Below are 27,978 nucleotides of genomic sequence, written 5' to 3'. Positions count from 1 at the left end.
AGCTTCAAAAATGGAGGTATCTCACTAACATCACCCTACAGTTGTGTCCTGGAGTTGTTGTTTGTTCTTGGAGTTGGTGTTGTGCGTTCTTTTGAACACACAAAAAGAACATGCCTGACGAACTGATCTTCCACTGACAGCTTCAAAAATGGAGGTATCTCGAATAGACAACATAAACGCTTATCAAAGCTTTCACACTTTGAAACCATTTACAAGTCAAATAAAGGCTAATATTACAATAATAATAATAATAATAATACAGTATATATACTATGTATATATGTATATGTGTGTATACATATATATATATATATATATATTTCATTACATTTCACTGCATATATGTATGAAAGTATGTATATGTATGTGACAAATAAAAATCTTGAATCTTGATATAAACTGTATATATACTATATATAACTGACTAAAATAAATATATACATTTCAGATATATAAAAATATAACTCAAAAATAATATATATGTTTTTGTATTCTTTATTTTTTTTCAACCATATCCATGACAATATAATAGGAACAGATGGAATTCAAAATAAATAAAATAAAAACACAGCGCCGATTCACTAGGAGGCCGCTGGGGGGCGCTGGATCCCCTGAGCCGCGCCGCGGTGTGTGGCGCGGCCGAGCTCCTGGGATGAGAGGGCAGAGCGTCCGTGGAGAGGAGCAGCGGCGGCGGCGGCGGCGGCAGCGGCAGCGGCAGCGGCAGTTCATCTGGGAGAACCGGGAGAGCTGGGAGCGCCTAGCATGCAAGCTCTACTCACCTAAATGGCGTCGGTCAAAAGGAAGCTATACCAGCGTTTGCTGTTCCTTCTCGTCTTCCTTCCGATCTCAGGTGAGTCCACTCACCTTTCGCTCGGCTCGCGGCAAATTCGGACTGAAATGACCCCGACGTGCCCCACGCTGCCGGTGGGAGTCACTGCCGGGAGAACCGGGACGTTCTCCCCCGCAAACGTGTGGAGTTACCTCGGTGTTCTTCCACATCAACTTCTTCTTCGTCGCATGTTGTGTCTCGTATTTGTAATACGCCTCCAGTCAAACAAACACTGGAAAACAAAAGGATTGGAGTCATTGGGTCAATTAAAAAAAAAAAAGCTTTAATTCGTACAACTATATATCTGTATATGTTTTTTTAGATTCTATCAACTTAAAATGTGAATCTTCATTCCTCAATTTCAAGTTGACAACACTTGAAGTTATTCTTTTCATAATTGATCCTGTGACGTAACAGAACATGTGCCTTCTGATCGCTTCTCGAGACCCCAAAAATCAGTGATATGAGGCAATTTGGTTATTTAACCTTTAACTCCCTTCCCAAAATGTGCTTTCACCACATGCCTCACGCGGGTGCTTATGGTGATCCCGGCAGATAAGATGCCCATTCGACCCCAGTAACCCCTCCTGTCTTATTAAAGTTCAACTTTGCGGGCTGTTAAATGAGCATTGCGTCATAAAGTTGTTCCAGCGGAATCGAGGGATTGTGCGTTTGTGAAACGTTATACGTGCGTTTCCTAGATCACGGCTCGAATGGAGGGGGAGAGGATGCGGTAGAATGGGGGGCTACAAGTCAGAGACCAAAAAAGATCATTTTATTACATTCACACATACCCTCATGGTTACGGTTATTGCACAGAAATAGGAGGGTTGCTGTGAGGGTCTTTTTTTAAATTTACTATATCTTTTCATTAATGATGGTTTCTAGGCGATGCTGACACCTATAGTATTATCCTAACATCTGCTTTCGGGGGCAGACTGAATTCTTTGTGAACACAGTGGGAACTGAGCCAGGCTATGTGTAGTCGCTGTCAAAGAAGATGTATATTTCGTCTGTTTATCTCAATTCAAGTTTGGCATATCTGTTGAACATGGACTCTAAGCCACAATGAGCATAATCATTTCAGTCTTGGAGGTCGGCCGTGCATTCATCATAACACAGCTACTTCACATTCTAAGTGACATGCATGTCGACCAACATCCCACAAGAGGAGAAGAATTTTAAGAAACTCCACAAATGATATTGTACAACAGGTGACGTCTGATTTTGCATTTACATTGAAACTTGACTTCACCGACTCACTGGATTCAAATCATACGGTGCCGTGTACCATTTCTTTTTAATAAATTGATGCAAGGGAGTGGAGTTTCACCCACCCCCCCCCCCAAAAAAAAAAACCAGATTTCCCGAGCTGCTTTTTCGTGGACTTACTTTTTGAATACTTATTGGGCCACAGCAATGGCTTTGTGGGCCTGTTCATCCAAGTGAACAGTCCATAAGTCTGACGTATGCAAAACCTTGACTTTTTTATTATTATAATTTTTTTTACTGAAATTCATCCCTCTCCCCCTCTTCTCTTTCCACAGGTGTTTTTTGTTTCAGCGAGTTGTTTTTTATCAAGGAGCCTCACGACACCACCGCGCTGCGGAAGGATGCCGTCATCATGGACTGCCAGGCCCACGGAGAGGCGCCCATCGGCATCGGGTGGATCAAGAACGGGGCCCAGCTAGCGGAGAGCGAGCGAGTCTACCTCCTCGCCAACGGGTCCCTTTATATTTCGGAGGTGGAGAGCAGAAGAGGAGACAAATCAGACGAGGGGTTTTACCAGTGCCTCGCTCAGAACAAGTATGGAGCAATTCTGAGCCAGAAAGCCCGTCTCACAATCGCAAGTGAGTATCGCACTGGAATCATGTGGGCAAAGCAGCAATATGGAGCAGTGACACAGGACTTGTTGTTGTGTTGTTGTTGTTGTTGTTGTTTACTCTTGTTTTACTTGTAGTTGGGATAAAAAAAAAAAGGATTTAAAAGCACAAAGCATTGCATGTTTATGTGTTTGTGTGGACAAGGAGTGCCGCACATCAATTTCAAACTGTCTGAAGGAATCACACCCCTTCCTCACCAGCGATGGGTCCCTGGCATCATTTTGGACATTTTAAAATCTCTAATTCACCTAAAAGATGAGGGAAATGAGCCATTCAAGGGGTTTCGTAGTTGCAGTTGGGTCGGGGGGGGGGATAAAGTCTTCAAAGTTAGAGCTCCAAAAGATACTATTTGGAGGGAGAGCGCGGCCATTGATGTGGTAATGAGGGAGCAGCAGGTTTGAAAGGTTAGGAGCTGGCCGGGCGACCAGTTATCCAACGCTAAGAAGCAGATGACCCCTATTCACTGGCCCGGGCTTTCATGTTATTGCTCCCTGATCACCGGGATTGTCCTTTTGGAATGCTTTTTCCTCCAGTGGTGTGTGTGAGTTGGCCCATTCTTCTCGGGGGAAAGATAAAAAAAAAAAAAAAAAAAAAAAAAGTGACAGGCAAGTCTTTTGGGGACTTTTTCCCGGGTGTCACCCAACCTCCCCCAGGCCGCGCTTCTTGCTGTGCCACTTTTGCACAAGACACATATCAGCCCCGTTCCGTCCTCCACCGCATTCCTATCTCCAGGGCAAATTGGCCTTTTTTTTTTTGTTTGTTTTTTTACATTTTGCCTGGAATGGGACATTTTGCACTTAATCAAGCGACGTATGGTTTGATATAGTTACTCTCCCCGTTTTGTTTTCTTGTCAAATCGGACATATTCCTTTTTTTGTTTTTTGCATACTGGGGGACTGTCTTGGGAATTTATAGTGCTCTCCCCCTGTCTCGTGCAGTCCTGACGGGTATATGTCAAAAGACCAGAATGTACATGAAGAATTTGCATGAATTTGAATTTTACTATTAGTACAAAAGAAATACGAAATATGAAAAATAATTCCTGAATTTCCCCTCAGGGATTAATAATGATTTATCTATTTTATATCATCTTATCTTATGTTACAGAGATACAATCCCATTTTACTTAATATAGATTATATTAGATATAGATTCGATTTGATTAAATGTGTACCTTTTTTACGTTGTTAAATTCCAGAATACTGTATAGGTTTCTCGGAGCACGATAGCTCGGGCTTATTTCACTTTTTGAAGCTGACTATGTCAGGTTGGGTGTGTGCAGTGCAACATAGTTCAGAGGGTGTGAAATTTGAAAAGTTGATTTCGCTGACAGACATTGACCAAAATGGCATTTCATTTTATTGTTTGGATAATGAAATGAAACGTACAAAGCACTTATGGATTTGCAAGGCTGTAATCTATTGCTGCTGTGGTCCAGGTATTCATTCGGATATTTATTGAACGCTATAAGTGTGTCTAGTTTTATGAATTGATTGCCTGGGGTTAGTTGCGCCTGCCTGCCTTCTAGTTTTAACTTTAGAGGTAATAAAGGTGGCCAGTAGAGTTTACTGGTTTGTTTTAAAGTGGTACTTAGACCTGCTTGAAGGTCTATCTGGAGATCATAAAATTTGCACATACCTGAGAAATGCACAGTTGAAAGAAACAGAGGTAGCTGTGGGGGTTGTTGAAAATAGCACCGGCAGTCCGTCCGTCCCCCCCCCCCCCCTCTCTCTCTCGCTCGCTCTCTCTCTCGCTCTCCCTCTCTCTCACATTCACTCACTCGTGCAGGCACACAAACACACATATACATGTGAATTGCCGTTTCCTAGTACTACAGCCTTGCTCTGAGTGCTAAATGGCCTAACTTTATTGCAGGTCTTGTGAGTGTAGCATGGACAGTACAATGGCTTTCTGCTTCCCTTCCCCACTAAAAGAATGAAAAGCTTTTCACTCTGACCCTTTTTTTTTGTCCCCTTTGCCCCTGAGTGCCCTGCGAAGAAAAGGATATCTTTGGAGGCGTTTGTCCAGATAGCGGTGGGCACAACAGCTGGGCCCATTCACCTCGACAAATCGAAATATGTGAATGGTAAAACGTCAAAGAGGAGATAGATGTTTAGCTTCATCTAAAATGCAGGATGTTGAGTCTTCACAAAAAATGTTCTTTTTTTAATATGTGTGGTGTTGCTCTCCAGTTTGACCCTTCCTTGCTCCCCAGGACATTTGGTTTTGTATTAACCACCTAATTATCGCAAGGAATTTAGGAATTTAACATCATATCATTGTATTCATTGTGCGTATCTTTGCCCAAAACTCACCATGAAATAATGGTTTTATTATTATAATATATATAACATTTAGGTTTGAAATCAAACCAACGCATCACTAACGCATTGGTTGGAGCAAACGTTAGATTGGCATAATGTTAAATATGGGAGCTTGAATCCCCCTTTGAACTGAAGAGGCAGAGGACACAGGTGGGTGGAGGGGAGGGGGCGGAGCAGACTGAGCCGGTAAATATTACCGAGCAGCTAATTCTGACCGAGGAGATGAATTTGACGGCTGTGATAGAGCGCCCCATTAGGGCGCGGGCACGTTTGACACCTCTTCATCTCTCAGCTTGAACCGCCACTGAGGCTTGGCTCCATTTGCCGTGGCTACAGTCCAGGTTGTGACGCAGTAGCCTTTGTGTGACTCACCACCATAGAGAATTTTGTTTGTAGGCAGATTACGATTGTATTACAACTGTGGCCCCAGAAACCAGGAACCATTCGGCCATGCCGGCAAGTTAATATTGAGATTATATGGTATAAGTAATAGAATGTTCCATATGTGAAGTGTTGAAATTCTACTTTTTACGAGGTTCCTTCTTGGTTTTAAGGGCGACTCCTCCTCTTCTGAAGTGGTGTATTTTTCTATCTGCTTCCTGAACAAACGTGGAGGGTTCCTCCAAACATTGGGCTGCCAAGGCACAATGGGGATTCGCCTCTGTTGAATAAGCATGTGACACCCGGGCATCGTCACCTGACTTCTGTCAATAGGACACAGATTGATGGAACTCTTGAGAGATTGTCACCTGAGTTGACTCCCTTTAGGGCTCTGACACAACGATTTTAAGGACAAAAAAAAGTCGCTAAATCGGAACGGCGAGGCCATGCATTTGTCTTCACTTCTCCATCAATGTACACCTGTTTTTTTTAACGCCTCGATTGGTTTTTGTGTCATCATAAGCATACGTTTCCCTTTTAATTATTGTCTCTGCCGTGACTTTGACACACTTTCTGTTCAGCATTTTGATCAAATTTGCTGACGGTGGTTGATTTCTCTTTTCAGTACACGGTTTATTCTTTTAAAAGTTTTAAAAGTCACTACAAATATTCTCAAATTCAGAAAATTTGAAACAGCACTTCGTACTTTCACGGGATTACATATTGGGAATGCAGATTTCAATAATTGTGGAGAGGATTCCAAATTCTTACCCTGACTGATTATTTTAAGTTTAGGCTGTTTGTTTGGGGTCATAATTACATAATGAATGACATGACAATGACACCCTCACCGATACACCGACTGTCAAAAAAGCGGAAAATAAATCTGCCATGGTTGATTCGCTATTGGAATGAGTTGTTTTTTTTTGTGTGAATATTCTCATATACCGATGCCCTAGTTTAGCCTGGCTTTTGACCAATATCGGACACCAGTATTGGCTCAACCCTATATTTTTCAATTGTTTCCTTGGATATTATGAAAACTGATCATTTGACTGTACGCAGTATACAGTATACAGAGTACAAATCCACTCAGTAACAAACAAATTCACTTTGGTGATAACAGTATAAACTGAAAAGAAAATCAAAGCGGGAGCCCAGTAAGCAGCTATGAATTGAGAAGATTCAGACGAACAAAGTGTTCATTTCAGTTGCTAAGGAATGCGCTTGACTCGCGATGGCTCGACTCGACTAGGAGCTGTAATAAGACAAGAGCAAACTTGGCACAGTAAGAGACGGGTGAGAATGAATGAAAAACCCTTAAGTGAAATAAGCCTTGGATGTTGTTTTCTTCTGCCGGACACAAAAGGTTACCATGGTTTCCTGGAACAGAGGTTCCCCGAGGTCAAAGGTTTCTTTAAACTGTTCAATAGATTGTTATCCCTGGGACAGAGAACGGAACGTAAATCTCGCTGAGAATAGTGCTGGGCATTCCTCAAAGTTCATCAAATGATCTCACCGTCCCGATCATCATCCGTTTTTTCGGGAGGGTTTTTTTTATTCAAATTGTTCTTATCGGTACCTTTTCATCGGAATGTTATGTTTAAAGAACACTTTGAATTTTAACGGCTACTGAAATGATATGACGTGTGAGGGTTATTGTTATTGAAACGTAGATCATACATCCCCGGCAGAAAAACTGTTTTTTAACCCTTAACTCTGATAGAGATCATAGACAATGAAAGCACTGTCTCTGGTGAGTGGACGGGTTGGTGCTGAATGATTGGAAAACTTTTTGGGGATGATAAGGTATTGGAGGAAGGGAGGAGTGCACTCCTAACCTCACTCCCCCACCGGCCAGCGCTGCAAAAGGGTCACGCTGCTCATGGGAATTGTTCTTTGTTTTGCCAGGCCACTGGCCACTCGAGTAGCCCGCAGAATGTGTGGAGGGGCTTGTAGGGCTGCCGGTCTGCCTGTGATTGATTTGTGGAGAGTTTTACATTTGCATTCTTCCTCTTGATTTTGAGAGAGAACCTTCCAGGTCTCCTTCGAGACCTAACTGACCTTGGGTCGGGTTATTCAGCATTGTAATGGCTCGATCCCGCAATTTAGTCCCACGAAATAATCTCGCAAAGAATAACACTGGATGCTGAGCTATGGGAAGCATGGCAACCGAACACCACCGGGGTGACTGTAGTTATGATGCTGATGTGAATGCCAGCTGGCCTGTGTGCGACCCTTTGCCCAATTACAACTGAGATGGTCTTCAGGAGTTTGACTACGGACACGACTCAGGAGTGGAAAGAGAAACTTTACTATTCACTGTAGCCAGTTGACTGACAGTATAAAGGTTGAAGAGTCTAGGATGTGTGACATGAGAATGTGCTTTGTTATATGAGTCAAGCACCCACCGCCGGTCTCTGTGAATAATATTAATGTTTTGTGTGTTAAACATTCTTGTGTTGTTTCAATTGAGCCAACTTAAGCTTAGTGACCCGACAGACAGCGTCCAGGTTAGTTACAGGGCGGTACGCTGACTTAATGTGGCTCATATTCTTCAAAATTCAACATAAAAAGTGAGGTACTGGCTAGTGCAACTAGAGGAAAGATTGCTGAACTAATTCCAAAAATGTTCAAGGGACCTTTATTTAGGCATGACCCCGTTACTGACCCTAGCTGCTGGTATCAGCGAGCCAATCTGTTGCTGCTCTGGTGCCGCTTAGTCCGCACAGTTAGATTTACGTAGAAATAGTAAATCCAAAAGAAGTTGAGACTGTTTTTTCTTTTGTGCTCTTCTAATTCAGACAAACTGTGGAAGAAACATCCCATTATTACCGATGTCCATTGTAGAATTAACAGATTGGCTGTACAGAAATGCACAGCTTAATTTGAACTCTGGTCTTCAGCTTGCCAACATGTGGGCAGAGAATACATTGATGGGCGGGAGCAGGAATAACTGAGCTATGCAATATAAAACATATTAATTGACAGTTTTATTTGAGTATTTAATTAGGACCCTGATATTGTTGCAGCTGACTGGCACATGTAAACAATCATTTTCATTGCTTATGTGTAGTGGCAAGCATCAGTTGATGTGAAATTCGTAGTCAAGCCAATAAGATGGAGACTTTTGTAGGTTGCATTTAAGGTGGTATAGTTACATTTATATGTTGTCTTGAGTCTAAAGCGGTATAGTTTCATGTTGTGTTTAGGCAGTATAGTTTAATTTACTGTATATGTTGTGTTAAGGTGGTATGGTTTCATGTTGCATTAAGGCGGTATAGTTTCATCTATATTTTGTGTTAAAGGGGGGAAATGTTGAGTTAAGTTTGATATATTTTCATCTATATGTTGTATTAAGGCGGTATATGTTATGTTAAGGCAGTTTAGTTTCATTTATATGTTGTGTTGAGGTGGTATATGTTGTGTTAAGGCGGTATAGTTTCTATATGTTGTATGAAGGCAGTTTAGTTTCATTTATATGTTGTGTTAAGACGGTATAGTTTCATATTGTGTTAAGAAGAAGATTCTGAGTGATTTATTGGCAATTTTCTTGGAAGCAGAGCCCTAAGCTGCAGCACAGTTCAGGGGTGGTCATGCAGGAATAAGCCTGAGCTGTGTGCTGGCCAGGATTTGTAGAGGTCAAAGGTGAGCGTGGAGGCTGCTGGGAGGGGCAGATGGTCGGAACCTCTTTTTGTGTTCATTGGGAAAGTAAGGGTTGAGGTATTTGCCCCTGATTAGACAAAAAAATACCCCGGTAAACATCTGATCTAATCCAGCTTCCACTTTTTAACACTTCAAATACTTTTTTGGTAGAAAACAAGTAAGATAAATTGTCTTTTAAAGGAACATTAAACATTATGGGTGATAATATGATGATATCGAATTTAAACGACTAAATAAGGAGAATTGATTGTACACATCTCAAAGCTTCCCCCTTAAAATTATTATTAAATGTACATAAGAGAAAACATTAACGCTTCAAGCAGAAGGTCATATCCCTGTTTCCAGTGCTCTCGCAGACGCCTAACAAACCTTAGCAGTCTTACATTTTCAGCCTAGTCTTATCAGTTTATCCATAATCAATGATGATCTCACCGTTTGTGAATCCAATATCATTTGAGCAGAGGGGCAATGGGACAAGGGGGCTTCAGTACAGCCTTCTAGTTTTATTACTTCAGCACATTAATTAAAGTTAATTAATGTTCTAGAGTTGTTGTGGCGACGGTATCAGGGTCAAGCCCCCCCAGTTCCTCAAAGTTCTGCTGGGAGGCCTAATCACTCAAAATAAGTCAATTAAAAATGTCCTGTCCTAGTCCTGTCGTTAAACAGCATTAAGCTAAAGTATCAGTAAACTATCTCAAGCCGTACTGTAATAGCTGTATCAGAATAATAGTGAAAACTTTGGAAGACTACTTTTTCTGCCTCAGTGAATGAACCAATCATTTCTTCTTTGTCTGTTGGAAAAGTGAAGTATCCCCCCGCCCCCCCCCCCCCCCCCAGATGAGCATGGCTGCATTCAGGAGAATCTCCTTGAAGTCACTGTGCTCTCTACCTGCCAGTTTGCAGAGAGGGCGCTGGGGATTTTTCCCACAGTTCATCTTGGCTGTTGGAGCTCCTGCTGTTTAGCGCCACGACACCTGGCAGCACCGTTTACATGCAGCCATCCATCACGACTCCATCAGCGTGTGCTGTGTTGTGGCGATGGGGAGGGGGAGGTACCAGGCTGTCTTTTAGAGCTGACACCTATTGCCATACTTTCATCTGATCTTACAGAATAAGAAATTAGGGAACTAGAGGTTGACCGATTGAAGCAGCTGATTCAGTCTATGGAATCACATTTGGAAGTGGATGATGTTTTACTTGAGATTTTCCCTCCATAGTTGTTTGAGATAATAACCCTTTAAATTGTAAGGGCAATATATTTCTTAATCATTCTTTTTTTAAATTGTCCCAGTCGTTTACATGCTCTCAGCCCCTCACCTTGTTAAACTCGCTGCTTTTATCAACATTGACCAAGAAGATCTAAGCATGCTTACTTTTAGGGTTTTATGTTTTTTTGCACCTTGAATATATTGCAACACGGTTTCATCTTAGCACTCCCCTCCTCATGGCCTGCTCTTACGTTAGTGTGTGGTCATGACTTCTTTCATTAGAAGCCACTTCGGATGAGCGCTGAGGTCAAAGAGCGATTGATTCTGCGTGTTTGCCTACTTTTAAGAGGAGATGGGGCCGAACAGAAAACAATGCATATTGAGTAGTTTCTTTTTGATTTCATAGAACTAAGTTTTCTATATGTTAACTGTATTTTTTTATGGTTCTCCAGAAAACTTTCTCTGGCGTTTGTAGGCTTCTTTGGACCCCCAATTTATTCATAGCTTATTTATCACAAAATTTAAATTTGGGGTATCTTATATTCACGCTATCAAGAACAGAAACAAAACAGTTTCTTTAACCAGTTATTGACTTGAAGCCCCTGTAGTCTCTTTCAAAGTGACGGGGGATGGTACAGCACCGAATGACCCTAATAGCTTTTACGAATTTTACGACCAAGGGGGATCAATTTTTATTACACATTTAGTAAATAAGTATAACTAAAATAGAATAAATCTTATTTTAAGTTTTAAAATCTTTTATTTTGTTTTAACCGATGCTTTGGGTAATTTTTATAAGTGCACCATTACAAATTGTTTGTGTCACTCTAGGGTATTTGCCAATACTATGGGACTACTGAAAATGCCTGGCTGACAAGCAGTCTGCATCAGCCACTCCACAAGCATCCTTATATCTAGTAGGAGGACAGTGCTGGTCCACATCAATTCTTTCCAAAAATAACTTTGTAGCTTTGACTGCTTGATTTAAAAAAAAAAAAAAAAAAAAAAAAAAAAGAAATATATCAGGAATTGAGTTTATACTGTAGATATACCATCAGCTTAAAAGAAGCATTTTCATCCATGGATTGTTGTCATTTAGGTCGTGCAGTTTGCGGTACAGTCTTGTTAGGTGTGGGCTTGTCAGGTAATTCCCACCCTCTTAAATAGTAGTGTTATTTGTCATGTTTGTCATCTTATACCCTCTGGTTGTGCTGGGTGAATTTATCAACAATGGTTGTTTTCTTTTATACTGAAACATATTTTGTGTGAGATGTTATATTTTGTCATATATAACTCTTATGACAGTAGGAATAATATATTGATGTGTCCTTGGCTATAAGCCCTACAGAAAGATGTATTAGGTATAAGTTAGGCCTCAGCTTGGTGTTGGTAAGCAAGGAATTGATTTTATTTGCTTTATCGACAAATGTCATCAAAGTACAAATGTCAAAAGATTTTTTACTGGAATTACATGATTTTGTCTTCCCATCTTATATATAGTATATTATCTAGGGAACATAATTGCATGTGTGTTAATTGTGACTATTTGTTGGTCACTTTAGTTTATGACACAAATAATGACAAATGAATACGGAAGAAAGGTGAGCCAAGTTTAAAAAAGTTTGGGTAGGGATGCAAAGCATCTAGTAAATTTGCCAGAAAAGAGGTGCTTAATAAAATGCTTAACCAACTTTCATTTTCGTTTCTCAGGTATCTCTTCCTTTGCAATCCAACCAACGTCTATAGTGGTGACAGAAGGCTCAGTTGCCAGGTTGGCCTGTAAAGTCATTGCAAACCCTCCCCCAATCATCACATGGGAGTTCAATCGCGTCACATTACCACTTTCCACTGAAAGGTATGCATTCGGCTAATTCAATTTTCAGCTAATGTCTTCCATTAGACAGTGTAAATAATTCCAAACGTAATGTTGCACCTTGACAACACAGTCTAATCTCAACAAAATATAAATACTATTGAATCACGGGCTGCTTTTCTGCTATTACTGTTGAGGTATTTCCCTTGACCCTTTCCCTTTTTCTCAGAAACTTTGTTAAGTTTATGATTTTTTTTGGGGCGTGTGTTTCAGAATCACAGTGCTGCCCAGTGGTGTTCTACAGATCTATGGGGTGCAGCAGGCGGATGCTGGGAATTACCGCTGCACGGCCACCAACATTGCCAGTCGCCGCCGGAGCACAGAGGCCATCCTCACAGTCACCCCTGGTGTGTGACCTAGCTGTCTGTTTCAAGCGTGTCAAAATGGGGTTGAGCTGAAACCCTTTCTCCTAAATTCTATGGCAACAATCTGCATGGCTTTCTAGTTGTTGACTTTCTAAATTGTTTTGATACTTAAATGGTTTACAATTTTTATATTTACATTCACATTTAGTCATTTAGCAGCTGCGTTTGTCAGTGGTGGTTGAACCAAACCTAGTGGGTGATTAGGTCCTTTTGAGTCGGGAACTGAATTATTTGTGCACAGTTACTTTTTTCACATTAATTTCTAAATACCAAATATATCTTCCTTTCGTCTTCCACTGCAGCCCTCAGACCTCGGCTCCCTCAAAGGCCACGCATCATTGCCGGCCCGCAGAACATCACCGTGGCCCTGCACCAGAATGCCATCCTGGAGTGCATGGCCACAGGGAATCCCCGCCCCCTCCTTTCTTGGAGCCGAGCAGACGGAAAGTCAATTGATGTTTACAACACCAAAGTGCTGGGAAACGGCAACCTCATCATTACAGACATCAAGCCCCAGCACAGAGGAGTCTACATGTGTAGAGCCACCACCCCTGGCACACGCAACTACACCATCGCTTCGGCCAACGTCACTGTGCTGGGTAGAGACGCTAGTTTGGCCCTATACGCATAATTTAGGTGGGAGGAATGAGTCGTTTTCACTGGGTTGAGAGACTCATTTTGCGATTCATTTTCTCTAGCGCCACCTTCTCTGGTGGAGTGGCCAGAAAGCCTCACCCGTCCACGCGCCGGCACCGCCCGCTTTGTCTGCCAAGCCGAGGGCGTTCCCGCGCCCCGCATCACCTGGCTGAAGAACGGAGAGAGAGTGCACTCCAACGGCCGCATCAAGATGTACAACAGGTATCCTCGGTTCTGAGCATCACTTATTATTCTCCTCGCTCACTTATCCTACTCAGCAATGAGTCCTTTGAGCACAAGCCAAATGGTTTCTCCGTTAAAGATCAGGGGTACTTACTACTGTAATCACCTGTATTTGTTTTTATTGACTATAATTATAATCAAATATTAATTAGCCTGTCTCTTCAGTGCAGACGAAGATAAATAATTAACGACGGTGGAAATAGCTTTGTAGTTGACTTCCTTCTAATTTTATCCCTGCTCGCCTTTCAACCTTGCTCGGTAACGGCAATGACAAAGCTAAACGACCCAAAAGGGCCTCGAGACTAATCCATCTGTCTGTCCACCCATTGTGTGTTGTGTGTGTGTGCGCGTGTGCGTGTGTGCGTGTGTGTGTGTGTGTGTGTGTGTGTGTGCGTGTGTGTGTGTGTGTGTGTGTGTGTGTGTGTGTGTGTGTGTGTGTGTGTGTGTGTGTGTGTGTGTGTGTGCGCGCCTGCGTGCGTGTGTGTGTGTGTGTGTGTGTGTGTGCGGTCCAAAGCAAACTGGTCATCAACCAGATAATCCCTGAAGATGATGCCATCTATCAGTGCCAAGCGGAGAACGAGCAGGGCTCCGTGCTGTCCATGGCTCGGCTCATTGTGGTGATGTCGGAGGACCGGCCCAGCGCTCCGAGGAACGTCCAGGCCGACACCGTGTCCAGCTCGGCCATCCTGCTGGCCTGGGAGCGGCCGCTCTACAACTCCAACAAAGTGATCGCTTACTCCGTGCACTACATGAAGGCGGAGGGTGAGTGGTACAGCGGGGCACGAAGCGGCCGTTTTTCACTGCAGCCTTCCATGTGTCACACCGCGATGAGTGTCAGGAAATAATCATTCAATTAAACATTTTATGTTAATGGACTTCATAGCCCCAGGAGCCAGTAGTTAAGAACCTTGAAATGCTCTTACTTCCTCCTTTCCTCAAAAGTGGAATGTGGGAGATTGACCATCTGGTGCCAATAGTCCGTTGGCAGGCAGAGGTCAAGGGGAAAAAAAATGATTACTCCACCGAAGAGGAATAAAAATAACGACTTTCTCCGAGCACAGGAACGGTCCTCCACAGACTTAAGCCCCATGGAGTGACTTTTAAGAAGCAGGTTGCTCTTTGCTCGGTTAAAAAAAAATGCATGCTGTGGGGAAAACTATTCATGAAAACACAAGTGGTCTAGTGTATGAGGGAAAAAAAAGGCCTTTACAGCTTTCTTGGGAACCTTTGTTGTCGACAGCAAGTGTCACATTCAAACAAACGTTTCACACAAATTTTCTGCCTCCGCATTCAAGCGACATAATACATGATAATGCCATTGGGCGCCATAGGAGTACTGAAATGTACGGATGTGAGGCAGCAAAAGGGACACCTGCTGGATTATGTAGGGATGAAGTAAAAAAAAAAAAAAAAAAAACGTTTTAACAAATGCAGTTTTTTGTTTTTTTTTCTTGAATAACTGCCTCTCTGTCAAGGAGCGGGTGCACTTGATTAAAAGGTGGTGACGCCTTCCCTCTGCTTCCATTCCTGGAGAATGGCTTTCCATTGACAGTGCAGTCTCAGACAGTGCATTCTGCACCTGAGGTCAGAGACAGAGACGCTCGAAAACTAAATGGAAGCTCCACTGAAAGGAGGAACTAATTATCCTGTGTGATGGAGTGTGCTAATACGTGTACACTCCACGGAGGCTGTGGGACAGTGTATATTTGACAGGGAGAGCGGCTTTGTTCAACTTTGGATGGAGGTTTACCGCAGCATTCAGGCTGTGGATAAGTTCGTTTTTTTTTGGTGTTGGTCCTCAAGGACCTTGTTTACCAGGTCAAAATTCAGCCCAGCGCTTTGTGCCAAGGTTACAAGTAGGTCTTTTGTGCGTTTTTCCGTATGTCCTCTAATTATGAAGAAATGTCAATTGAGAAATGGGAGAAAGTGTTCAGAAATGTGGCTTTCAGCCCAAAAACCTCAACCAGTTGGATTTGGTTGACTTGTACAGAATAATAGACTTTTCCCTTCCCATGTTTGTTAGGCTTCCCCAGGACTTGATTTGTTTGGAATAAAAGTCATTTTGTCGGTCCGTGTATACCTTTAGGACCAATGATGAAAAACTCTAAAAATCTTTCACCATGTGTGCAGTGTTTTCAAAATATGGTTCTTCAACTTTTTTTTCCTTCTTGACAAAAAGAAGCATGTCTGTAATAAGTCTTTGTACAAATTGTGCAGGGCGTCAAAAACAAATTAATCCAAGTTTAATGAGGGTTCAATATTCAATACATATCTCATTCACTTCAATGATGGATGAATGTTTATGTTGAAATCAAACTTTAATGAATTTATAGTTACAGAAAAAGAACAAAAAAAGAACTAAACTGGACCTAATGTTCAACTAAACCTTCAGTTCAATTGTTTTCATTTCTTGTTTTGCTAGGCCTGAACAACGAGGAGTATCAGGTTGTAATTGGTAACGATACAACTCGGTATATTATCGACGACTTGGAGGCGGCTCGGAACTACACCTTCTACATCGTGGCCTACATGCCCATGGGGGCCAGCCGCATGTCGGACCACGTGTTCCAGCGAACGTTTGAGGACGGTGAGGCATGCTTTCCATACAGGGAAAATAAAGCTCCAAAATGAATCTGGAAGAAAGCAAGAGATTCATGTGGATATATAGACGGGACGCTCTAATTGTATTGATCTTCAGTTTGTCCACTAATGGAAGCTTTGTGAGTATTGTTGCCGGGGAGTTTTACTGCAGTGTATGAGATGTGCTGTGTATTTAGGGGGACAGTGAATCGGGTGTGGGCGATTTTGTTACATCAAATCGTTGTTTGTCTAAAAGCCAAAACAGATCATAGATTCTCGACGATGGGAGTTGGCCACAACTTATCCTCCCTCCCGTTTTACATCCGCAGTTCCGCTGCGGGCCCCAGAGCTCAGCCTCACGAGCCGCAGCCCCTCGGACATCCAGGTGTCGTGGCAGCCTCTGCCGGACAAGCTGAGCCGCGGCCGGGTCACGGCCTACCGCCTGTCCTACCGCACCAGCAGCGAGCAGCCCGTCAGCCAGCTCGAGCTGCGGGGCGACGTGAAGCAGCACCTCCTGGAAAACCTGCTGCCGGACACCATATACCTGCTGCGCATCGCGGCGGCCACGGGGATCGGGTGGGGGGAGCAGTCCGCCTGGACCTCCCACCGCACTCCCAAGGCCTCCAGCGCAAAAGGTAGAATGTTCAACAGTATCTCGAGTTCCATTTCACGGAAATTCAAGCCTTTACTCAGAACGGTGCCGTTAATATTAGCCTATATTAATAGGCTTCAACGAATTATTTCCGAGGGCGTCATGACGTAGCCATTAGGGTGTGAAGTAGATGCGGTCAGGTCTGTGTTGTGTTGTATCTCTCGCGGGAAGAATGTCTCTTCCTGCTTTGAGAATTTGCATGCAAAGTAATAAAGAAACTGCAAAGTTACAACACAATGTGTAAACACTGGGTTACGTCAGTGTTTGTGTGTTTGATGTGATTAGGCTGCATTGCGGGTCACATTAAGGAGATAGGTTTGCTCTGCACAGCACAAGATTCATGTTATTATTCCCACAAAATCAATCACTGAAACACAGATGGGTGAGCTTTTCTAAATTACACATTAGCTGATACACACGCTGTTGCTGCACAACGTGGCACAATGTAATAACGCATGGAAACCATAATAATAATATTATTAACGATAATAATAATAATAATAATAATAATATCAAATTGAGAGAGAGAGGAGCCCAAGAGAAGAGCTGTCTCTAATGGTCTTGTTAAGGCACTGCGTTTGTTACTCTGTGACCTTTGGCCTGCACTGTCAGTAACATTGGAATGGTTTCAGTCATGGGTCATAAAGAGAGAGGGACCAAGGCCTCTGGCTGGAAAGGAGAATGGGGCTGTTTAGAGTGACTTCTGAGGCCTGAGCACGGAGGGGGGGGGGGCAGATTGTTTGTCTTGTCATCCCTTTTGCCCCCTGACTCCAGTTCTGCTGTGGAGCCTCATCCCTGCAGTAAAACTAAAAGCCTGCGGTGTGGACTGTGGTCCTTTCTAGAGCGCTTGATCCTCGTGGTTTGCTGGAGATGGTCTAAGTGGGAGTCGCACTAATCTGTGATTTAAGAGGAAGTTCCACAAGGGGCCTGTTGTGTCCATCTGAGAAAGTCGGCCAGCAAGAATCTGATTTATCTTTAATTGCATGAAATGCTTCAGAGTTTTAACTCTACAAAATGATATTAAACACACAGTTGTTGTTATTCATTTTCTACATTTTATGTACTCATTTGCCTAGGTTGCTAAATGTAAATAATTTAAAAAAAAAGTTTTCACAAAGCCCATCTGATCTGATCTTACAGATCGCTAAATAATGAAAATGTAAAGTTTGTATTTTTTTCAAATAGCAAACACCTGGAATGTGAATCATTTCAACCCCGTCTCCCTACAGTACCTCTGGCTCCGGAGCTGCACCTGGAACCACTAAACTGCACCACCATTACGGTGAGCTGGCGGCTCGCGCCAGGAAACTCCGTCCGCGTCCAGGGTCACAAGCTGTTCTACCACGAGGAGACGCAGCCGGAGAGCGACCCGATTCAGCTGCGGGCCTCGGATCATAGATACGTCATCGGCGGGCTGGGTGAGTTGTTTCGATATGAACGGAAACTGTTTTAAAATACAGCCTATTACGGTTTACGGTTTACGGAACGGTTTAACATTTTTGTATCAACAGTTCTACTTCGCCAGCTGAGTTGACCACAGCCACAGATGCTGTAGTTGGTTGTTAACCTACCTTTTGTCATTATTTCTTGCTTGTGTTTTGTTTTTGTTTTTTAGAATTGGTCTAAAAAAGTATAAAAATGATAAGAAACTGTCTGTGTTCAGCTTCCACCGTCGTCACAGATTATGCAGCGATTCCCTCCCAATTTATTGATAACACCGCGGACTGTTCATATTTCGATTTTGAAAAACAAACTCCAGGTCATGATCAATGAAGACATGATATTTTCTGGATAAACAGATGACAAACAAGCAGCGATTGACAGCCAAGCATTTGAGTGATTAATCGTCTCTGGCTTTTGGTGTGGTATGCGGCGGTTCATTAGGCGTGGAGGAGAGAGGGTGACACCCCCACCCCCACCTTCCCTTACCCCCGCAACCTTTTGTGTGGGATCCCAATGTGTGGATTTCAGCCCCAACAGCTGCGAGATGGTGTTGGGCATAGATCGACTTCTTGGCCTTTGGGTCGGCCACGCAGTCCCTGTTAGAGAGTGGAGGGGAGTCCCAGACCAGCGGAGTTGGACAACTGACCATCTGTGGTCAGAGGAGGTCGGCCAGGTGGTCGACAGCTGACTTGTAAATCAGGAAGCCTGGCGGTAGAAAGGGATTACACAGTACGAGGAGTGAGGGGACGCCTGAATCTGCGGCCGCGTTTATTTCCGTGGTTTCGGGGGGGCTCTGTCACTACCGCCGCTGCTTTGTGACTGACATCGCCACTGTAGCCGTTGCCATCCATTCTGGGCATTCTGAAGACAAACACTGAGGAGAAACCACATGTATTTGAGAGATTTGGACAGGTTTTGTAGCATCCGTGTTCTACATAGTTTCTCTTATCTTCCGCTTGTGCAAAGATCATATGAACGTACGTACAGTAGTGTTTGGCGGTTTTGTCATATCTGCACCATTTGGAGAGAATTTGGTCACTCAGAAAATAAATTCACCAAAGGAGATATTGGAATGCTCAGCTTTTGCTTGTACACTTGCAACTGAACACGGTTGAATAAGAAAATAGTATCAATGGAAATTCTGCCCATGTGAAGAAACGGAATTGTCTTCCATTTTTTCCTCTTTAATTTACGAGGGTAGAGGTGTTATTATGGAGTGATATTTACTTTGTGTTTTATGGCTGTTTTGAGAATTTCTTTGCTGGGGGGGCAGGGGGGGGACCCCTGACATCAAAGACTCTCCTAGTGTTTGTCTTTCAGGACCCACAAAGATGGTTTATTTGAAAAAAAGACAAACGTCAATTCACCCTCATACCACGCGAGCACGAGGCCAGCAGCACAGTGAGGCATTCTTTTCAGTTAACAGTTTTGCAGTTCTGACACCTTTTTTCATGAAATAGTGTCGGTGACATCACAGAGCAGAGCGAGGTGAAAGCTGTGACCTCCCATGCGGAGCGACACCCGGAAGAAAGTGAAATCCTGTTTATGAGGTCAAATGTGGAGGCAGACGAAAACAGCTCTCAGCTTTTACCTGTGTGACATATGTTCCAGATGAGAGTTGAGCTTTGTAGTTATGTGTTTTGTTATTACGCTTGCAAGATGCACTTTTTTTTTTTATTGAATTATTAAATTACTGATTAAACTGATTTCCATAATTAGAGGTAATTGAAATCTTGGGAGGTGTTGGATGAGTCTTTAAAACAGTTGCTGTCTGTTGAACCTCTAGTGATAAATGTTAGGTAATCTAGGTTGTTCCCACAAACAATTGATCTTTATTTGAAATAACTTTTTAAACTATTAGTTAATAATTTAGCTATAAATCTGTGTCACAGTCAGCAAAAAGTCACTTTAATTCAGGCCTCGTCCACATATATATGGGTATTTCTGAAGATGATTTAAAGCGCTCGCAAAAGCATGCAAGGTCAGTAGGTGATTATAAAACTTTATGTCAAACACCACAGAAGAACATAAGGAGCATGCGCATTGATGGGCTGAGCGGCGAACACAACAGCAACACAGCACGTTTTGGTGTGGACGGGAGGAGGGAGGCCAAAAAACGCGGTGACCCACATAAGTGTGGGCAAGGCCTCATTAGCAGGACTTTTTTTTTTTAAACATTATAGGATTTGCCTTTATCGTACTTCTTATCCTCCTTAACTTATTTCCAGATAACCAGGCCTCAGGTCCAGGCATTGGTCGAGACTCAAATGGATTTATAATCTATCTATCTAGTTATAACCTTGTAAATCAGAAAGGTCATTCAAACCAACAAAACTATGGAAAAGTAGCTTAATCCTTAAACCTCAATCGTCTCTGGTGTAAACACATGAAAAGACGCGTTCCCAGCTGGCCGTCCAATCATCACGTACAACTGTACACATGATTGAAAGTTTTGCTGAAAGAGTGGAATGTGGTTGAGGGGCCTCGGTCATGTGTTTGAATGACTTGGCGTTGAAATACTGTGACCTTTCCGTGTTATGTGTGTTCTTATCACCTCCAAAGAATACAGCAGCGCGGTCGGGGTTAAAATGCCTTTCGTAGCAGTTGGCGCCTGAACTTTAGGTACAGAAAGTGTAGATTTATTTTCTGGTTGCCGTTTGTTTTCCTCTTATTAAACACTGGGTAAGAGCACACTGCAGAGATTTGTGTGTGTGTGTGTGTGTGTGCGTGCGCGTGTGCGTGTGTGTGTGTGTGTGTGTGTGTGTGTGTGTGTGTGTGTGTGTGTGTGTGTGTGTGTGTGTGTGTGTGTGTGTGTGTGTGTGTGTGTGTGTGTGTGTGTGTGTGTGTGAGGGGGATAGGTGAGAGACGATAGATGCCGGTGTGTCGGTCAGTGTGGGAATTGACATTTACGGCCTCTCCTCCAGCATGGCGGAGCGGCCTGGGGGGACCTTTCACAGACAGAACAAAGCCTCAGAGGCCAGCGGGAGCTGCATGTCAGCTGTAAAAGTCAGATGACCACAAACAGCTTAAAAATGTCCCTTTAATACAAAGTCACATAATTTATGGGACCGAAGTCAGGCGAGGCGTAGCTCTGAAAAGACAAGACAGTGCTGCTTCTCTTTAGGATGATGCAGATAAAAACCCATCCCCTCAAGCAAAGATTGAGCCAACTAAGTATGTGAATTGTATTAATGATATATTGAGTTTTCCCTGATTATATTGCAGTATCTGTGCTTTCTATTTCACTATTGCATTAAGAGAGTTCGATTCACACAATATAGTTATTGTATATTGTTTATTGTTTGTTTACCACATCGTTAATGTCTCTAATCGATAACTGGAATTGTGTAATAGTCTTTAGTTAAGTAAATAACGTTGTTTTTTTTAAGCACAATTTATTGTTACCTGTTAATACAAGGAATGCATAGCAATAATCTGTTGACATATGTGTTGTTTTTTCCATTTTTTTTTTTTTTTTTATGACTACTGAATTGGCACGCGTACGAGCGTGGCGGCTGTCTGTTCTTTTACCGTGTCTAAGATATTGTGTTGACATATTGAGCCGACTGTTTTTTAATTGGCACACACCTATTAAGTGGCATTTTACTTTGGCTCTCTGTGTTTCCCTGTTTTTCCACTCATTTCCTCCCCCTCCCCCATGACACAAAACCCTATAACCCTGCCTTTTGCAGGATTTAGCTTGCCCGGATTCCATGTCAAAGGTCGTGGCCCAGATGTCACAACTTCCCCCCTCTCCTCGCCCCTGTCCTACCCCTCTCCTGCGTAATTACCACAGGCCTATTGTATTTTGGGGCTGGGTAAAGGGTGCATACTGTGGGACCCTTCTTTAGAGGTGGACGCTGGAGTTTTACTGGGACTGGCCAGAATATACTTGAATGTATATATGATATATGATATATATAAATCGTAAGAAATCAAAAATCAATTTGGTTGTATTCATTTAAATTTAAGTGTACAATCTATAAAATAAAGACAAAAAATGCTAGGTCCTACATTGAATTGGCCATATTAAAGTTTCCTTTGTCTTCCCCCACTGCTTAATTCCTAAGTAACTTATATAATAAAGATAGCTGGCTCTAAATGTTCGTAGTATTCTCTCAGATGTCCAATAGTTTTGTGTTATCCTTTGCCGTTTGGGCCCAGTGTACGGGGGACAAAACCGAGGCTCATCTCGTATTCCACATCCGTGACCTGAGATTCTTTAAGAGTTTTATCTCGGCCTGACCCGCTGGCCCTGCCGGCTTCACCGAAACTCCTCAGGGCTGGGGGGTCCCAACCAAACTCCACCCCTCTTAAATTTCTATGTTACCGCCCCTGGCCATGTCCCTACCTCCCAGTGTCTCCCGCATGGCCCCAAGACCCTTTGATCAATATCTGATTCACATTAGGCAAGTGGTTGTGTTTTTTAGCTCAGATAGTTCTGCAGTAGCATCAAGATGATTTATGGTGACGTTATGCTTAGTCGTGCAAAATGCAAGAGCCGGAAAGCACAAACACATAAGGAGATGTTGTTATAATTGATTAGTATTTTAAAGACCGATTAATTAGATTTCCATCTAAGTCTGACGCTTGAATTGTAATGCTAATGCAATTTTTTAATTTAGTTTAAACGAACTCGGGAAAATAATGGATTGAAATGAATCCTGATCTAAAATAATATGGAGGTAGTTGGAAGTTCATACCAATATCTATACACTCTCCAAATCATAACTGTATTTTTCTTAACCTTAAGTATCAATATAACTATAGCTGCTTATAAATGCGAAACAATGCCATAATATTTAACATTATTTTCTCTGTCCTTCGGGATTGTATTTTTTCTCTAGTTTCAAGTTTTTATGGGCCTTTAATTGAAATTGACCCAACACACAGATCCCACTGATCAGTGCTACTCTCTTTTCTTGATTGATTCTTGAAAAACTAGTTTTGTGTACACCATTTAATTTAAAATTGTATGGCATTTCCCCCCCTAGAAGTAAAAAGGAACATTGTTCAAGTTACTTTTGTTCATCAACGTGTCTTTGGGGTCACAGATGTTAGCAGAGGTTGATGAACGGTTGTGGTTCCCAGTGCATTGTCCCCAATCCTCATGTGGTGGAGCTGAATACACTGACCACTGGTCGGCAGCCCTGACCGGGGCAGAGAAGAAGGCCGCCCTACGTATTCTTTAAAGACAGGGTGGCAGGATGATGGATCATGTAGGTCACCCACAGTGCGTCCACCCCACCCCGAGGGGCAGAAACTGACCAACGGATTCAGGGATTGACCACACCGATCTCATCTGCCGCTGTGTCTGAGATTTTGTTTTTTCACCTGTTTTGTCGTTCACTTTCAAACTCAAACCCTCACAATCACAGAGCTTACTCACATTTAATATTTGAAGGACCAAGATTCATGATTCAAGATTCAAGAGGTTATTTGTCACATACATATACATACCATCATCCAAACTAGTCTTTCCTGCTGTTATGGGTCATAGTAGCCAGAGAGTTGAAAGACAGACAGACAGACAGACAGACAGACAGACAGACAGACAGACAGACAGACAGACAGACAGACAGACAGAGACAGATAGATAGGACAGATGCATACATACATAGATAAACTGCAGTTTAACCTTTGATATCTTTCTGGAGTAACCTGTAGTGAATTTGGAGCCTTTTGGATTAACTTGTCGAGCCTGTTTCCCCCCCAGCAGAGCCCAGCATAAGAGACACGATGAGAATTGTGACCCTTAAGACATTAAATATGTTCTGCCTTTCTCATCGTAGACCCACGGAAGAAGTACCATGTGAAGCTCCTGGCATACAACTTCATGGGGGATGGTTACCAAGCGGACCAGACTATCAGCACCCCCGGATGTGTCTGTAGGTCTTTTTTTTTTTTTACTCTCAAAAACATGCATATGAATTCACACTGAATGTGCACTTGTATGAGACTTTGCGTCATTCCATTTAAATATAGAATCAGTACGGTTGAGGGAACAACAAACTAGAATACCCCTCTCTCTTCCATTTTTTATTTATTTTTTGTTAGCTGTGCGGGATCGTCTGGTTCCCCCTCCGCCGCCTCCGCACCACGTCTACGCAAAAACCAACAGCTCCACGGCCGTGTTCCTCTACTGGGGCCGACCCGCCTTCTCCTCCAGCAACGACGTCAACTACACCATCCGCTGCAACCCGGTGGGCCTGCAGAACGCCTCGCTGGTGCTGTACCTGCAGACGTAAGAGTCTCAAACAAACCTTTCCCTTTTCGCCGCATTGTGTCGGATTTCCATTCTCATTTCTTTATTAACGCATAGAGCTGGGCACTATGACGATATACACCGTAAGACGATAGAGAAATGACTAGTATCGTATGTATATTTTTGATACCGTTTCTATCGCTATGGCGCAAATCAGCCGCAGAACTGCTTTACGGCAATATTTTATGTCGCGTTGTTTTACGTTATCTGCACTTGGGAGCGATCGTAAACAAATAATGTGGAGGAACGTGGCGCTTTGGGAAATTACTCATTGGATGGATTATTACAGCATTTGCCCGTCTGCCACCGCACCACATAAGGTGAGGGTGACGTCCGAGCTGAACCAGAGCAGCTTTTGATTGCCGATGGTTTTAGTTTGTTTTTAGTTACAGTTTACATCTTCAATTTTGCAAATAATTCAGATTTTGATATACAGTGTATGTCGCTTATTTTGCCTCTCCTGTGATTATGAGAGCCCCGACAAGCCCCTTCCCGTGCTGCGCCATGTCACAAAGAGGCTACCATGTGTTTTTTCTTTTTTTATATAAACTATTTATTAATTGAATATACAGAAAAGGTGCTATATCGCGATATATAAATCATTATCGAGATAAGAAAGGACCTAAATCGGGACAGAAGATTTTGGCCATATCACACAAACCTATTTCCACATCATGGAGAAGTTGGGAGTAGTGACTATATCCGCCAAAATGTTTCTCCAACAATATAGTTCCTCCCAAAAACAGACAGGAGTCCCCCGCATGATGGACGTTTACTGTAGTTCCCGCTTGTGTGGGAGTACGGCTCTCCAGCTCCATCTCCTGATTGGCTGCTGCCATGACAGTTTGTGTATCCCGCTTTCCCCGCAGGAATGAGCAGCAGCTCCTGGTTCAGGACCTGGAGCCCAACACCAGATATGAGTTTGCCATTCGTCTGCACATCGATCAGCTCTCCAGCCCCTGGAGCCCTGTGGTGTACCAGAGTACTTTACCTGAAGGTGAGCACAACCTCACATCAAATTACTCACAAATAGTGTAGGTGAGATGATTTATTTTCTTACATAACTCTACAAAATGGTTCATAATTGTACTTTTTTTATAGTGTCACTTATTCTTCCATGCAGTGAAGGCTGATGATATTACATAATTTAATCTAATGTTGATATTACTTACCAAGAAACCCTGAAAAAGTCACTTAAGTAATACATTTCTGATTTTTTTTTCTGTGGGTGCTCAATATTTGGCTTGCTTCAGGTTAAGCTGGTTAAGATGTCTGGTTTGGTTAAATTGTCATTTTTTATGTTTTTTCTGGTTCTCCGTTCCCAGCACCTATGACACCGCCGTCCAATGTGAAAGTGACTCTTATTGAAGAGGACACAGCACTGGTGTCATGGAAACTACCAGAGGTGCCAAACATTGCTGTGACACACTACACAATCCTGTACGCTTCTAGGAAGGCCTGGATCGCCGGTGAATGGCAGGTGCTTCAACGAGAAGGTGAGGGGAAGGAGCCGAGGATAGTTGTAAGGAAAGAGTGGAGCGCTGCCTGTTATACTGGTGTATGGAGAGTCCGGCTTACAATCTCTTCCCCCTTGCCAACATATGAGATAAAGTGACTAGACATTAGATTTCATAATCCATAATCATGTTCCATTATATTCAATCTATTGCTTATTTGTAATTTATTCTATTCAACACCCTATTGGTCAACATCAGGCTTAACACTACATTTTGTCTGCAGTAAAAGTGTTTAAATTCCCACCATATGTACTAATGCGTTGCACTCTTGAGCAATCATTCTCAAGCATTCAAGGTCTTTCCCTTTTCAAATGTAATGGAAATTACGCAAAACATCATCAGCAGTCCACAACTTTAGTCCTCTATGCTCCTGGTGATGTATCGTTCTTATGTGAATACCTCAATAAAAAAAAAAAACAATGATGAAAGATGCTGAGCAAAATGGACATTTCTCTGACAGGGAGCATCACAATGGCGCTGCTGGAAAACCTGCAGCCGGGGCAGGTTTACCTGGTGAAGGTTTCTGCCTCCAACCAGATGGGAGATGGCCCCTTTTCCCACACGGTGGAGCTGGCGGTGGAGGCGGATCAGACTTCAAAGCACCCGCACGGTTCCCCACACAACACAGGTTAGAGATGCGCTGAAGGCATCACTTTGTGGTTTTTTATCTTATATTTAGGATTAACGCCACCACACCACCCATTTGGCTTCCATCAGTTCGATCTATGTGGTGCAACTCTTCTCATCACAGAAGCTTGTTTATATACTCATTTTTACCGGTGTTAATTCAGGATTTGATCTGAAATTTGGGCTTATTTCCTCGCAGTCTTTTCAGATGGATTCTACCAACTGGATCAAAGGTCCATGACGGGGATCATCGTCGGGGTCTGCATCGCACTTATCTGCATCATCATCTGCGCCTTCATCATTGTGTGCAGAGGCAAAAACAGGTAATTACCTAACCATAAGTAATGTACTGGGACATTAGTAATGTGAGCTATTTAAAGGACTAAACACGCTTTTTGGCAGAAATGTTCTGCTCTGCCTAGATTACATAACTTTAAATCGTGCCATTTAAGAGGCTTGCAATAAGTAGTAGCATCACAGCCGTGGTTTGCAAAGCCTCAGATAAGAGCGGGACACATTAGAGTCACAGAGTCAAAAGATGTTATAAAGGTTGAATATGATCTTCATGAATGTTTTTCTCTTTCCCTTCCCAGGAAATTGCTGGCAGCGAAGGCGTACAGGGAGAGAGCAAGCACGTCCCCGGCGGCAGGTCATCTGGGCTCCGAGCCTCAGCCCCAGAACGCTGATATAACGGTGCCCATGATGAGCGGGGAACACTTCATTGATGCCAAGGTGCTAAACCCTGAAACACCTACGGGAGCTGCCATCAGCTTCAGCCAAAAATAAGTGCATTTGGCACCGGGTACTATGTATTATGAAGCTAATACTTTGTTCATTTTTCAAGGGTGGAACAAATCTGATCATCAATAGCCTTGGACCTGTGCAGCCCAGCACGGAAAAGAAAAATAAATGTTTTTTCTTCAACCGGGAGAAGAAGAACCATGTTGAGGCAGTGCAGGTAAGATCAGAATTGATTGAGCATTTCTGATGAGTAGTCGCTTTGGGAAGTACAGTCGCATCATTTTGCCACCACCTATTATTATCTATATCTGTGTAATAATGCGATAGTAAGATAACACCGCGGACTGACTTGCCGTATCCCAGGTGCAGAAGCAGAGGCACGGCAGCCGCTCGTACCAGCCGGGCATCACAGTGTTGTGCTACGAAGAGGAGTTGCCGGCGTCCCCGAACCAGCCCGGCGCCCTGCTGGGCTCCTCTGTGGACATGGAGGGCTCGTCCAACAGCGAGGGCAGCCACGAGACGGGCGACTCCGGGCGCTACTCGCACGACGAGGCGGAGTTGACGAACCTTTCCTCTGGGCCGAGCAGCCGCCCGACGTCTGTGGGGGCCGAGGAAAGCGGCCCGTCTCTGGAGCGGGGACACGGGGCCCGGGTGGATGTGCGATGGAGTTAGGGGATTCCACTGAGATGGGCTACCATCACTGTGAAGCCCAAAAATGCTTCCCAGTCTGCACTTTCTCTCTAAG

At 43.2% G+C, this 27,978-nt stretch overlaps 1 protein-coding gene across 1 annotated transcript; it reads left to right on the top strand.

Moving 5' to 3' along the window:
* Nucleotides 1-783: 783 nt before the first annotated feature.
* prtga (protogenin homolog a (Gallus gallus)) lies at nt 784-27,978 on the top strand (the record flags this gene model as incomplete). The annotated part of the gene is made up of 19 exons (XM_079997117.1): nt 784-850; nt 2,377-2,679; nt 12,002-12,146; nt 12,378-12,511; nt 12,832-13,128; nt 13,228-13,387; nt 13,923-14,170; nt 15,831-15,995; nt 16,318-16,623; nt 17,870-18,058; nt 23,876-23,971; nt 24,141-24,327; nt 25,218-25,345; nt 25,674-25,844; nt 26,326-26,493; nt 26,692-26,815; nt 27,086-27,224; nt 27,337-27,444; nt 27,597-27,978. 19 exons carry the CDS (start codon nt 784-786, stop codon nt 27,903-27,905), a joined length of 3,444 nt encoding a protein of 1,147 aa, XP_079853243.1. The 3' UTR covers nt 27,906-27,978.

Source organism: Zeus faber (genome assembly GCF_960531495.2).
Source record: "Zeus faber genome assembly, chromosome: 3".
In the NCBI taxonomy this organism is placed as follows: Eukaryota; Metazoa; Chordata; class Actinopteri; order Zeiformes; family Zeidae; genus Zeus; species Zeus faber.
This window is presented reverse-complemented; position numbering and strand designations above follow the sequence as displayed.